Source organism: Numenius arquata, chromosome Z (assembly GCF_964106895.1).
Source record: "Numenius arquata chromosome Z, bNumArq3.hap1.1, whole genome shotgun sequence".
In the NCBI taxonomy this organism is placed as follows: domain Eukaryota; kingdom Metazoa; phylum Chordata; class Aves; order Charadriiformes; family Scolopacidae; genus Numenius; species Numenius arquata.
In genome coordinates this window covers 47810595-47825599 of record NC_133616.1, presented here as the reverse complement: position 1 = coordinate 47825599, position 15005 = coordinate 47810595, and the positions used below count along the sequence as shown (strand labels likewise).

The 15005-nt window shown below is 43.2% G+C and overlaps 2 protein-coding genes across 2 annotated transcripts; one reads left to right on the top strand and one right to left on the bottom strand.

Moving 5' to 3' along the window:
- The first annotated feature begins 11194 nt into the window (after positions 1 to 11194).
- LOC141477278 (endogenous retrovirus group V member 1 Env polyprotein-like) lies at positions 11195 to 12019 on the top strand. The gene has a single exon (XM_074166379.1). It carries the CDS (start codon positions 11195 to 11197, stop codon positions 12017 to 12019), a length of 825 nt encoding a protein of 274 aa, XP_074022480.1.
- A 609-nt stretch (positions 12020 to 12628) lies between these two features.
- On the bottom strand, positions 12629 to 12946 carry LOC141477277 (deoxyuridine 5'-triphosphate nucleotidohydrolase-like). The gene has a single exon (XM_074166378.1). It carries the CDS (start codon positions 12944 to 12946, stop codon positions 12629 to 12631), a length of 318 nt encoding a protein of 105 aa, XP_074022479.1.
- Between the last annotated feature and the right edge of the window lie 2059 nt (positions 12947 to 15005).

The window sequence follows — 15005 nt, the reverse complement described above, 5'->3', positions numbered from 1 at the left end:
AATGCAGGTAATTTTTAGAGCAAATACGAGCTGTTCTCTTAAGTAATATTGGTCAAATTAGTCTTCGTTGCTAATTTGTGCAATACATTTTCTATATTATCTGAAGCAGTTGCAGGTAAGAGTTAATTAGAAAACATATACATGACAGTCATCATCAAAATATTTCACTTAATACCAGAAAAGCCAATCTTTTTTTTTTTTATTGCTGTTTTTTTTTTTTTCAGATTATTGTCTCATACAGTTATGGGTGAAAAACAAATGAAAATTTTTAAAACTCTAAAGAGGTAATTCAAAATGTTCTTTTCCCTTTCTGATTCTTTAGCTCTTTAGGTAATCTTAGGCTTGTTAACATTGTCTAGATAAAGAATTATAGCCATGTGTCTCTCAGCTCCTTTCAAGAACAGTGCTTCCTCTTTGAGCTGCTACGACTTTCTTGGCTTCAATGAAAAGAGACAGCTCTGACCTCCACTTGGCAGTGGATTAAGGTATTCCTGGCATTTTGCTTAGAGACAATCTACACTCTGTCACAAAAATCAAACTAAGATTTATAAGATAAATGCTGAACTGACCTAAGCATTGTATCTTCATTAATGGAAAATAATGCAGAGAAACCAGTATAGCTGCATTCTTCTGAAGAAGAAGCAAGAACAACAAAAATTGGGAAAGTGAGCAAATGGATAGATGAACAAAGGAGCAAATGGTATGCAAACACTTTGACTTTTCTTTAGTGTAACTGGGGTTTGGAATAAAGAACAAATTTTGTCTTTAACCCAGATTTCTGAGGGTAGATCAAAGGAATTTCTACTACCTTGATGTAAGCTTAGAATTCCTACATTTATCAGTATGCTATTTTCATGGTTCTATTTCAAATCCTTGTTGGTCAGAGTGGGATTGAAAAAACCACAATAAAAGGATTTTAAACTAGGTCTTAAGCAGATCACTGAATTCTTCTCTGGTGTGTAATTCACTGCTGACAGCATTTTTGTAATTTCAGATTTACTTTAAATCCTCTTAGGATAATAAAGTAAATAAAGAACATATTCCAAATTTCCCACTCAAAAACTATAAATAGAAGTTGCATAGTTAACCAGTGATAGCTGAAGGATTGTCGTATAATGCTTGAATATTACTTTAAAATGTACTTTATTACCTGTGTATTCTCTGAAATAGATCCAACTGCACTGTTTGTATACTGATGAGTATTGTCGTGCTGAGATTCACTTTTAAAGTATAGCACCAGAAATCTACTGGACACATCCAAAACTCCAATTCTTAGCCCTATATAGGATTCATAGTAGGATTTCAGATTGAGATTAGTTTACTTCATCTCTTCTCCTGGCCTCTTCAGTTAAGCAAAAAATACTGCATTCACAGAAAAATCTAATAGAATTATTACAGAAGAATTTCTGGGTTTTCCAATTTGGGGAGCACTATATGCTGTAAGAAGGCTATTTTAAGAATGTGAGTGACTACGTTAAAGACTCAGCACTTAAGTCCCAGTCTAGCAGTTTGCAATACCTGCAGCGTTAACAGTCAGCCTGGGCAAGCTTTATAGATGCTGCAAACTGAAGCACAATGGAGTGCAAGTCTTTTGTGCATGATGAGTCCCCCTGCAGCTTTTATATCAAGGGACAAAGGAAAACCAGTACATGGATAGCCTTTATTAATACTCCTGCAATCTGTGTTTTTGGCAGTCAATAATGCAAGATTTCTCCATATTACCCGTTACAGGATTAGAGCTTTACTGAGCCTGAGATTCACAGAATTACCATCCTCTACTGCACAGTGTCTCACATCTCACCTCAGACAGGCTTCTGTATGGGGCATTTCCATATTCTAGAGCTCTGTCTTTCTAATCTCGTTATCTCTTCCAAATGTGATTTGGGAGTTGGAAAGATTCATGTAAATTGCATCCTTGATCGTTCAATGTGCTATCATCATCTCTACTTCTGTGATAACTGCTAATCTCTCTACTTAGAGTGCGACCATCATTACCATATCTATTGCCTATAAACTCTGCAAGACAAAGCTTTTGCATTTACCACAATAAGTATGTGCATATACCTATATGAGAGACTCATAAAATAGTTTTAGTTGAAAGGGATTTCGGAAGATCCTCTGGTCATACTAACTGCTCAGAGATGGGCCAATTTTGATTAGGTTGTTTAGGGACCATGCATACACAATTTCTTATCTGTAAACCGGCATGTGTTCCAAGGGTTAGGTGCACTCCAAATATCCATGCAATCCATGCAGCCCATCTGTTGTGGTTTAGCCTCAGCAGCAAAGAACTGCCAGAACGTGGCAGCCGCTCTCTCAGTGCTGCATCCCCCCCAGCCATGAGGGGAGAATCGGAAGAAAAAGGCAAAACTTGTGAGTTGGGACAAAGGCAGTTTAAACAGAACAGCAAAGGGAACAAAAAAAAAATAACAGTAACAGGGATAGAAGAATATACAAACACGATTATGATACCACCGCTCACCAACCGCATCTGGAACGCCGCAGCCCGTTCCAGGCTTCGAGTTTCTGCTGCCTCATCCCTCGGCCAGCTCCTGGCTACCCCCTGTGTGTGGCTCACATGGAATGGAATACCTGTGTTGCTGCTAGGTCCTGGGGAGAATTAACCCTATACCCCCCAGAACCAGGACACCATCATCTGATGCATACGCTCCCCTACAAAACAGTGAGTGAAGCACCTGCTCTTCACCATAGTATAGTGCTTCAAGCTCTTTCTAGAGAGCATAGAACTCAGAAAGAACTAACAGTGTTTGGTTAGTAAGTTGCATTTTCCTGTCCTCCATGCATAGGAAGAGAAGTTGCAGCCATGTGGAGAGACCCATCCCATCATCACTAAATAAATCTCTGCCTGTTTTCCAATAAAATGTAGCCCGGAGAACTGGTATACTAGCAATACTAGTTAGTTTACCATGGTTTGCAAGAATATGCTGGGAATGCTTTAGTGTTTGAAGACTTTAACACTAGATTTGAATGTAGGGCTAAATGAAGAAACATTTTAAAAGTGGCAAAAAAGGAGCAGTAATAAACACTTAAAAAACGGTGGTTTCAATATTTTACTTCAAATAATAAGTAGTAGTACTTTCTAGTGGGGACAGTCCACTTGAAAGTTCTTCATTATCCAGTTCTTGATAGCTCTGTTCCAGCATTGGGACCCATATAACATGTACCCATATAATATGTACGGCCTTTTTTGGCCATCTTTAGTTATTTTCTCATTGTTTTCCCTGCAGATCCAAAACCTCTCTAATACCGGGTTCAGCTTTTCTGCACTTGATTCTTTAGGGGCATCTTTTAGCTTAAACAGTTCAAGGTTGCACATTACTCCATTTTGTGCTTATTGGTTGGAGTGTCCTGTAGAGATCTTTTTTGCTGCTTTTATCTTCTGTTAGATAGGGGGAGAGAAATATCCATTATGTTTGTACCAGAAGGGCAGAGTTTAGTGAGGGAACAGTTGGTGGAAGTATAGCTGGTTCATCACACAACAGAATAAAATTTACGAATGAAAGAAGAAATATGCAGTCTTAGGTAGGGTAGCTGAAGAAGTATAAGAGAGAGCTACATTAAAAAGTAGATTATTTGCCTTATCATAGTATTAATAAATTCTGGAGTTAGCTATACTGGAAGACTGGACTCTGAGCAAAATGCTTCAGAGCTGAGCCAGTTCATTCCAGTTGAAGACCTATATCTATGCCAGCATAATTCAAAAAGATATCTAAAAATTTTTGATTTACAGTGAAGAAGGAAATATACAAAACAACTCAACATGCTATACAGAGGCAACGTTTGTTGCTGAAACTCCTTTTAAGTGTTCTAGTTTGAGTTGGTCTCCACTTTTGTAAAATTGTGTTTGTGTCAGGGAGGGAGAAGGAGTGTGGAAGAGAAAAAATCAATGTGAAACCAGTAAGGTAACAGACTTTCATTTTGATTTTCTAAATCAATGATAGCTGCTTTATCAGCATTATTTTTTTTTTTCCCTTTCAGTAGTTACCAATTACCAAAAAGCTTGATAAGCTCTTTCAGTCTAGGTAAAAGGAGCATTTTTAAAATGCCTCAAGGATTTTCCCGCTTAATATAGCCTCATGATTACATGCTATTTAAAGCAGAAGCAGTGACTTTTACACAACGGTCAGATCTTGCTCAAAATGAACTGTTTTGTATTATCTTTTCTAAGTGGTTGTTCAGAATTTTTTTCATAAGTAATGGTTTCTGAAAACTATCAGTACTCAACTGAAAAGTCTTCATTTTGTTTTTGCGACAAACTGCATATATGGTACAAGCATATCTGTGCTTCTGTAGAAAGAGTATCATAGGATTCTGCTTCTCTTCCTCTAGACAGAGCACTTGACAAGGATTGGCATACATTTATTTCTGTTTGCAGATAAGGCCTACAATGTAATAAAAAGTATCTGATTCTGCCATTATTCTTTTACCCAACCATGGCAAATTTTGCACAGTATTGACCAACTAAGAAGCAAAGTAAAGTTTTTCCGTTAATTTTCTATTTTAAAACTTTATACTTAGCTGACATATATTGACTTCTCTCACTTGGGAATATGATTATCTTTTTTCCTAGAAACCAAAAAACACACCCTTCTAACAATGACTGTAGAATCATCGAATCATTTCGGTTGGAAAAGAACCTTAAGATCATTGAGTCCAACCACCTACCTAACAGTGCCAAGTCCATCACTTGTGATGTCCCTAGGTGCCACATCTACGTGTGTTTTAAATACCTCCAGGGATGGTGACTCAACCACTTCCCTGGGCAGCCTGTTGCAATGCTTGACAACCCTTTCAGTGAAGAAATTTTTGCCAGTACGCGATCTAAACGTCCCCTGGTGCAACTTGAGGTTGTCTCCTCTTGTCCTATCACTTGTTACTTGGGAAAAAAGACTGATCCACGCTATGACCTCCTTACCGGTAGTTGTAGAGAACGATAAGGTTTCCCCTGAGCCTCCTCTTCTCCAGACTAAACAAATCTATTTCCTTCAGCTGCTCCTCATAAGACTTGTGCTCTAGACCCTTCACCAGCTTCATTGCCCTTCTCTGGACTCACTCCAGAATCTCAATGTCTTTTTTGTAGTGGGGGGCCCAAATTCTGAAACAGTATTTGAGGTGTGGCTTCATCAGTGCGAAGTACAGGGGGCCAGTCACTTCCCTAGTCCTGCTGGCTGCATTATTTCTTGTAGAAGCCAGAATGCTGTTGACCTTCTTGGCAACCTGCGCACAATGCTGGCTCATATTCAGGTGGCTGTCAACTAATACTCCCACGTCCTTTTCCACTGGGCAGCTTTACATCCACTAGTTATGAGCCACAAACTTTGTGTATTTTCCCTTCACTTGTTTTAGCATAGAGAAGTGTCTCCAAGTAGCTGATGAGTTCCTGTCATCACTGGGAAAGAAAGAAAAAGAAATGGGATTACAATAGTGTTAAGTGCTGGCAACTGAACTTAGGGTTATATGTACACATCTGGAAGTGTTTTAGAAAACTTAAAAATGTAAATGAGGTAGGTTTCAACTGAGTGAATAGTACCTAAAAAGTTCAGCAGTATGGTACTTACATCTCCACACACTGATAAACTGCCAGGGCCCTGAAAGCCTCTGTCTCCCTGCCCAACCCCCGGGACTTCCCCAACCCATCCATAGCCCAGGTCTCAATTTCATCTCCCCAGGAGCCTCCCTCATCCAGCTGATAAGGGGAAATAACACTCAAGGGTTAATAGCAGGGCCATTGCTTGGCTTAAACTGTGTATCTATAGCCTAAAGCCATTGCCAACGTATTCAGGCAAAAAAAGGATGTGTTGAAACCATAAAGTGGTCACATGGCCTTGCGGGGAGATAAGGGAACAATTGGTATTCAAAGAAGGAACCCAGTTGTCCTGACAGAGCGATCATCTGGTTTCCCAACCCCATGGCCTGGAGCAACACATTAACATTAAGAGTGAGAAGTACACAGCGAGGAAGACATGGCCTTCATCCCTGAGACCATGGCCCACGACCACCAGGAGACACTGCGCATGTGCAGCTGGGAGGAGTTAAAGGCAGAGACTATGAAAATGATTTCTCGTAACTCATTGTAATAAAGACCGCCATTTTGGGGAAAGGTTATGGATATGTATAGGCGCCCCTTGAATATGTAAGATCTGATTGTATAAATCCTAAGCTAACTGCCGTGGTGGGTGCGCATGATTGTGGTGGGGCGACCCCCTGTGCTGCCCGGCGCCGAATAAACATACCTACTTTACAACCCCACAGGTTGTGGAGTCTGCTTTCCACACGCCAGTTTGGCGAGCCAGGCACGAGGCACTCTGCTCGGCTGCAGGATTGACTGCGGAGTGAATGCCCCTAGGCGTGCCCCGAGCACTTTCCTCGGAGGAGCCTCCACTCACAGCCTCTCACCACGGGAGTAGACAACAACCTCCTGAAGCCGCTGATAAACAGTAGGTTTTACGGAGGGCACAGTAAGTCATAGGGGGCGCCCACGCTTGGCCGGGGCCGCCGGTAAATTGTGCAGAGACGTCTGGCGTGCGGCATAGTCCCCGTATGGAAGGAGGGTACCCTGTATGGAAGTAGGGGATTTGCTGACCGATAGAGCGGCCGCTAGCGATCTTGGGGGTAGATTGAGCAAATCCGAGGTCACCACTGCATCCCAGTATCGGGGAGCCAGGAAGGACCTGCTAATAACTGTAAAAGAAGCAGGAGAAGGGTAAGCGGGCTTCTCAAAGTTGTGATACAAGTACTTGAATAATATTTGCAGCTGCTGGAGGGATACCAACTGGAGTAATGATTGTATGTTTTATTTGTAAATGCCCGGGTATTTTATGTTAAGAGCATTTGTGTGTGGATGTGTGTGTTTGAGACACAGCGCCGCTGTGAAGCGAGTGGGAGTCCCGATTTGCGGTTCCGTGACTCCGCGAGGAACACGGCCAGAGATGGACAAAGCGCCTGAAACGTCTATAAAAATTTGTAAATGTCTTGATATATGTAAGTTGGGCTGCTGTGGTGTTTCGTCAATCTTCTAAGTATCGGGGGTCTGGCTGATCATCAAAGTGGCCGGACAGGGAGAGTCACTCCTTTGGTGGTTTGGGCTCGAACCTTGGGAATATTTAAATGAAGGAGGGGACTGGGTAAGAAGGGGAGAGGGACGAATTTATTTAGGAGGAGTGTATTTAACACCTGCCGGACAGACAGTGGCCCTAGACTGGGAACAACCTGTCCCAGATACCTTTTTAAACCCCCATATTGATGGACACGCAGGGGTGATCCCTTGTTTTGTGTGTGGGCTTACTAACAAACTACCTGAAAATTGGCATTCGGCTTGGGTCCTGTTGAAATGTAAATCTTGTGAGAAAATTTGGGATTGTTTATCTAGGAGGCAGAGAGCTGAGTGTCCCAAATGCTCTCCCCTAATCCCACGGTTTTATGATTGGGAAAGGGCCCATCAAGAGTCCAAAATAGTAAAGTTTATCTGTGGGAAGAAAACTTTAATCCCAGAAGATTGGGACGTTTGGGAAGAAGATTGGGAGAAGACTGTAAGGACCTGTGAGGAGAGGTTTGCATGGAAATTAAAACAAGGCACAATAGCTAACAAGAAACAATCTAAAGAGATGGGTAACACTCAGAATAAGGGTATTTTAAAGAAAAGCCCCCTTGGTTGTATATTGGCACACTGGAAGGACATTGTTGGAACTGGGGGTACAGAGAATAAGAAGACTCTCATTAAATATTGCAATCAATGGTGGCGGATTTATAAGCTGGAAGATGGAGCTAAGTGGCCACTTTATGGGTCAATTGATTATAACACCATCCTGCAATTAATGTCGTTTTTAAGGAGGGAAGGAAAATGGGACGAAGTGTCATATGCAGACATGTTTTTCATGCTCCGAAATCACCCGGAGTGGCAAAGGGACTGTGGAATGCTGCCGCCACAGGACCCTATGGTACTCGCCCTCGAGCGGGAAAATAACAAAGAACTTAAAGGTAAACTGAGGCGGTGTTGCTCGGCATGCAGTATTGGACAAAGGTGCACTAGAGTAAATAAAATCCACCGGGCCTCAGAACAAGATCTAACTGGTTTGCTTAAGCCTCCCCCTCGATCACAGGAACAGGATGTGGACTCGGACGGAACCTCCACTCCCCCGGACAGCCCTGTATCCTCCCGTACTAGAAAAAAGTCTACCCTAACAGTCTTAGAGGCACCTCTCTGAGAGGCGGTAAGGCCGGATGGCGGGACGATGCTAATCAAGGTACCTTTTTCCACCACCGATTTAGAAGCATGGAAAAGGGTTGCCAAGGATTACAGGAATGATCCGGTAAGTGTAACCAAACATTTTCAATTTATTGTAAAACAACACAACCCTGACTGGAATGATATACAGTTATTATTAGAATATATGACTGAGACGGAAAAACAATTAATTCTAAAAACTGCAGGGGATTTGGCTGAGGATCATTATAAGACTACAGGAGGAGATGTTAAAGAATACCTCCCCCTTCGAGATCCAAAATGGGATGCAAACAGGTCTGCGGATATGGAAAAATTGCCGGCATACCAGGGGTGGATCTCAAAAGGAATGGAGAGGGCCATCCCCAAAACCATAAATCGGTCAGCATTATATGCAATTAGGCAATGTCCTTCCGACTCACCATCCGAATTCTTGCATCGACGGAGGGACGTAGTGTGCCATAACACACCGCTGGATCCTGGGTCAGAGGTAGGAATACAACAACTAGTTTCTTTATTATTAGGTCAGTCTACAGGAGATATTAGGCGAAAGCTCCAAAAGCTGTGTTCTATAGAAGGAAGGAACCTAGAAGTATTGCTGGATGAAGCATGGAGAGTGTTCAGTAAGAGAGAGGAAGATTACAGGCGGGGACAAAGAAGGGTGGTGGCGGTCATCATGGAGGAGGAAGAAAGAAAACCCAGACGAGGACTGCCTCGACTAGGCCGGGATCAATGCGTGTTATGCAGAAGATTTGGTCACTGGAATGATGAGTGTCCGGAAAAGCGAAAAATAAGGAGAAGGGACGAAAAAATCAGAAAGGAAGAATAGTGGCCAATTTGAAGGAAGACTGATGGGGACCTGGGGAATCCACCTTAGTGGATCCATGGGTTATAATGAAGCTAGGGAAGGAGGAAAAGAAGGTGGAATTTCTGGTTGATACAGGGACAACGTATTTGGTTTTAAACCAAGCTCTGATGCCCCTGGGAAATGACTATATCATGGTAAAAGGGGCAACTGGCCAAAGTGAAAAGGCATATTTTTGTGAACCTCTGAGATATAAATTGGGAAAACAATGGAGCGTCCACAGATTCCTGTACATGCCCAACTCCCCAAAAGCACTTTTGGGGAGGGATTTGTTGGAACAATTGGGTGCAATAATTGAATTTAAAAAGGGAGAGATTACTCTGGAGGTAAATGACCAGCAGTATATCCAAATAATGAGTTTATCCCTAGCTAGTGTTCCCACAGAAGGAAAAATCAGTGAAGAAATCATGAACCAGGTATACCCCGGGGTATGGACCACCGATGTGCCTGGGAAAGCAAAAAATGCTCCACCTGTTGAGGTCAGACTCAAGGAAGGACAACAGCCGGTAAGAATCAAACAGTATCCCCTGAAGAAGGAGGACAGGGAGGGAATTCGGCCACTAATAGAAAAATTCTTACAACTGGGGTTACTAAAGGAATGTGAATCCGATTTTAACACTCCAATATTACCTGTCCGTAAACCCGACGGGTCATACCGGGTGGTCCAGGACCTCCGGGCTATAAATAAGATAACTGAGGACCTGTATCCGGTAGTGGCAAATCCATACACCTTGCTGACTGTATTGACACCTGAACTAACCTGGTTTACTGTTTATTAACTGATACCTTTTCAGGTTGGCCAGAGGCATTCCCTACCAGGACAGCCAAGGCTCGGGAGGTAGCCAGAACATTAATACAGGAAATAATACCACACTTTGGGGTTCCAGCAACCATATCCTCTGATAGAGGATCGCATTTCATCTCAAAAATAGTACAAAAAATTAGCCGCCATTTGGGTATAGATTGGCAGCTTCATACCCCATATCGCCCTCCGTCGAGTGGCCAAGTAGAAAAAATGAACCACCTAATCAAACAGCAGATTGTGAAATTGGGGCAGGAAACAAACTTGGCCTGGCCTCAGCCCCTTCCCTTGGCTCTCCTGCGCATACAAACTAGACCAAGAGCGAAGGAAGGACTGAGCCCTTTTGAAATCTCGTATGGGCGATCCTATGGAATACAGAAAGGAATGTCCGCACAAGCTGGGGATGAAATCATCACTTCCTACATGGTGGCATTAGGCCAACTAACACTCAACTCAGCAAAATTGAGAAACATGTGGTTGGGACTCGAAGTAGGGGTTTGGATGGGCCTGTACATAACATACAACCTGGAGACTATGTATATGTAAAGTCTCTTACAGAAAAAACTTTGGAGCCGCAGTGGGAAGGACCATTCCAGGTACTACTCACCTCCTTCACAGCAATCAAAATCAAGGAGCAGAGCGCCTGGATCCACCACACCAGAGTGAAAAAAGCACATAAATCTCCATGGAAGGTCACGCAAGCCCAACCGGGAAAACTATTTTTCTCACAGACACAGTCATTATGCTGTGGGGAACTGTGGAAATGTGGGATCAGAACTCATATATACAAATGACCAAATCTGTAGCAGATGGTCTGAACCTCTCCGGTTGCTGGGTATGCACAGCCCTTCCCAAGGGAAATTTAGAACTCCCCCTCCTTGGAATACCAGTCTCTTACGCAAATTGGAGCTGGCCTTATGACAATCTAAATAATTCCACTTTACCTACAGGGAAAAACCTCCTATGGAATATAGAAGGCGGCTGTGCCCCAGGTCAATACCAATCCCGTCTCCCTACTGGTGAGACTCTTTGCTGAGTCTTCCAGACTCCAATACCCCCAAAGGGCCACGAAGTCCCAAAATACACATGTGGGAATAATAGTGTCCACCCACTCAAATTCGATCTGCAGATATTGGAGAAGCCAATATTCATAAGGAGACATAATAATACTGCCCCAAAGGTTGGACTTTTTAATCTCAATCTAACAGCAGATCTTAATGGGACTATATGTGAAAGAGGGAAGGCTATTAATGACAGTCGTGGCGGGTGTCCTCAAGCAATAACAATGGGATTATGGCTCAATTATTCCTATAGCTGTATTCCCGAAGGACTGTGGTGGCTATGTGGAGATGGGCGTGCTAGGAAATCCTTACCTAACTACTGGGATGGGGTCTGCACGCTGGGGTACGTGGTTTCCCAAAATAAAGTATATAATCACTCGCACCCTCCTCCAGGGATTATGCGGACACACTGGCGGAAAGTACGTGGGATCCTGAATAATCCCCTCGTGGAGAGGCCATCAGCTTTCCATAGTTCTGTGAGATGGCTTTTTCCCCAGTTAGGAGTAAGTGAATTAGAAAAGGCTATAGTGAACATCTCAGCCACCATGGAGAAAATTGAGAATCTTACTGTGGATGCTATCCAGGGACTACAAACTGAAGTATCTTCTCTTGGTAAAGTGGTTTTGCAAAATCGTATGGCCCTAGATTTGATTATGGCAAAGGAGGGAGGAGTTTGCTTAATAATAAACCAGAGCTGCTGCCCATATATAAATCAAGAGAAAAGAGTTGAAACGGACATTGCTCGAATTTGGCAACAGTCAAGGGTACAACATCAAGTATCTCAAGATGATACTTCACTTGGTTTTTCTGATCTTTGGAAAAAATTGACCTCGTGGCTGCCTGACTTTGCTTGGTTGAAACAGCTGTTTGTATTATTAATTACAATGATAGTCTTAGGGATTATGATTTGCACTTTACTTAGATGCTTTATGTGCTGTGCAAAAGGAACCACAAGTGATTATGAGCTTTGGAAGAAGCATCAGCTTCGACAAAAAGTCGAGTCAGGAAAATATTTTAAGAAACGCTTAGAGAAAGAAAACATGCTGTAGGAATAAGTAAATGAATTTACTAATCTCTTAGAAAAGGGGGGATTCATAAGGGAGATAACACTCAGGGGTTAATAGCAGGGCCATTGCTTGGTTTAAGCTGTGTATCCATCGCCTTAAGCCATTGCTAAGGTATTTAGGCAAAAGAAAGGATGTGTTGAAACCATAAAGTGGTCACATCTGGCCTCGCGGGGAGATAAGGGAACAATTGGTATACAGAGTGATCATCTGGTTTCCCAACCCCGTGGCCTGGAGCAACACATTAACATTAAAAGCGAGAGGTACACAGCGAGGAAGACATGGCCTTCATCCCTGAGACCACGGCCCACGACCACCAGGAGACACTGCGCATGTGCAACGGGGAGGAGTTAAAGGCGGAGGCTATGAAAATGATTTCTCGTAACTCATTGTAATAAAGACCGCCTTTTCGGGGAAAAGTCATGGATATGTATAGGCGTCCGTTGAATATGTAAAGTGTGATTGTATAAATCTTAAGCTAACTGCCACGGTGGGTGCGCACGATTGTGGTGGGGCGACCCCCCGTGCTGCCAGGCGCCGAATAAACATACCTACTTTACAACCCCACAGGTTGTGGAGTCTGCTTTCCGCACGTCAGAGGAAAGGTACTGATTGTGCGATTCGTTGCCCTTTTGGAACAAACCAAGACGGAGACGGTGTCCAAGCCATAATTTTGATTTCTCCCGTAAAATCAGCGTCAATGACTCCAGGCAAAACAAAAAGTCCCATTTGTGTGGTCGAGGAACGCCCTAACAAAAGAGTACTCCTGCCATTTCCAATAGGTCCCATCACCCCAATGGGGATGAGAACAACTGCTGTTGTATCTAGAGTTACTGACTGGGCTGTGGCCAGGTCCACTCCTGCACTTCCAGCTGTGGCTGGTCGGAGGTTGTTCTGCGGTCTTAGGACCATAATTGTTTTTATCGCGCGCGGTCTCGTGCTCCTCCCCCCGTTTCCCGAACCTCCTAGGGTTCGACCATCAGTATGGAATCTGGATCTGCATTCACTTGCCCTGTGCAGCCCCCTGCCACAGCGAGGGCACGGTCGGTTTGGCATGGATCGATTTTCTTGACCGCCTCGCTTAACTGCTTTGCAATCTTTTTTAAGATGCCCAGGCTTTCCACAATTATAGCAGTCTGCCTTTTGAGCAGCCCCCACAGTGAGGTGTGTTGATAATGCATCAGCTAAGAGACTCATTTTATGAGTTTCTGTGCCGGTATCTTGGCACGCTTTTATCACATCAGTGATAGAAGAATTAGCATTCTTAATTGTTCGCAGTACTTTACGACAATCAGCATTAGCATTTCCGAATGCTAATTGTTTCATAAGAATATCATGAGCTGCTCGGTTATCTACTTATCTCTCTACTGCATTTTGGAGCTGATCAAGGAATTTTATGTAGGGTTCTCCAGGCGCTTGTGTGATAGGAGAAAAGGAAGCTTCTGGAGCGGCTGTGTCAGGTACCCGTCTTATTGTGCGCAGTACTATTTCTTTTACTTGCTCAAAACACCATCTGTCCATCGGGGCTTGCACATCGGGAGTAGTCCGAGGTCCCTCACCGATGAGTTCATTCACACCAATATGATTTAAATTGCCAGTTAAGTTATCCAATGCTTTAGCAGTCGCGAGATCACGGTACTCAGTCATGAATACAGCATATTGCATAGCCGACAAAATCATATGCAACAATTTCCAATCATGAGGAGTCATAACATATCCAGCCCCAACAGCTGTTAGTAAGTTCATGGTGTATGCTGACTGGAGACCATAATCTTTTACCGATTTCCTCAGCTCTTTAACATGATCATAACTCAAAGCCTCCCACGCTCCAGGTTGGTTTCCGCGATAAATAACAAGGAACGCCTGCAAAATGTCTGCGTCGCCTTTAACTAAGGCTTCTTTTCGAAATTTGTCCCACACATTACGACAATCACTCGAGGGGATTAGGTCATTCCCCACTACCTCTTTCAATTTATCATCACAAAGAAATAGGTTAGGTTCTTGGTCTGGGTCAGTCGGCCCAGGATCGAAGGAGTCTCGTTCTGAGAGACTCTCTTCTGCAACATAGCTATTGTCCATGGGTGGCAGTGGCGGCGCGGAAGGACTCGTTGGGCTCTTCTCAGAGTTTTTTTATGTCCCTTTGCGGACCTCTACTAGGGCTTCAGATATCTGCCCCCAAACTGGTAAATGCTTAGCTGCAACCTTATCTGTCCCTGCAGCAGCGTCCCGAAGCTTTGTGCCAATTTGGTCCCACATATCTTTGTCAAAGGTGCCGGTCTTAGTGTAATAAGTAACCAAGGGTAATTTGCTGATCAAACAGGTTAAGCAAGAGGAACGAACCCATTGTAGCAGTCTTGAGAACTTCCTATTTAACCAGAAGATACACGTCCACAATGTTATCTGGCAACAGCAAACATGGGAACACCCTGTTTGACAAGAAAGGCTTAACCACAATGTCATCAGAATGTGTTACCTTGAGCGAATGTTAAACCGTTAATGTCTTGCTAACGTGTGCCATTGTACCAATCAACCCTGAAAAGAATAGATTGTATAAGCTGATTCTGTGACGATATCTTATCGAAATTGCCCCAAGCAAGAAGCCCCTCGGAAGAAGCCCGAGGGGCATACCAAAGATGTTGCAATCGACCTCTGTGAAGATAAAAGGAGTTGTTTAGCTTGCCTGAATTTGCGAGTCTTTGGTGGAGCTGCGACTCCCCGGCCGCCCAGCGCTGCTTTTGCTTTCCTACCTTAATAAATATTTAATAAATCTATTTCGGACTCGATTTGTCTTAAAATTCAACTATAACATTAGGAAAGTCCGGGACATTTTTTCATACCCAGTCTAAGAGGGTTACCAAAGACAGGGTAGGTATGGATGGATTCTGAGTTTTTAAAATATAGTGTAGTACTTCGAGATTCATTTGCTGCTCTTTCAGCAGTGTGTTTCCAATGGTTCCCGATCGCTCACCTC

Bases quoted from the DNA above. Each gene is read 5' to 3' on its own strand.
- LOC141477278 (XM_074166379.1), top strand. From the start codon at position 11,195: ATGGGATTATGGCTCAATTATTCCTATAGCTGTATTCCCGAAGGACTG.
- LOC141477277 (XM_074166378.1), bottom strand. From the start codon at position 12,946: ATGGTCCTAAGACCGCAGAACAACCTCCGACCAGCCACAGCTGGAAGT.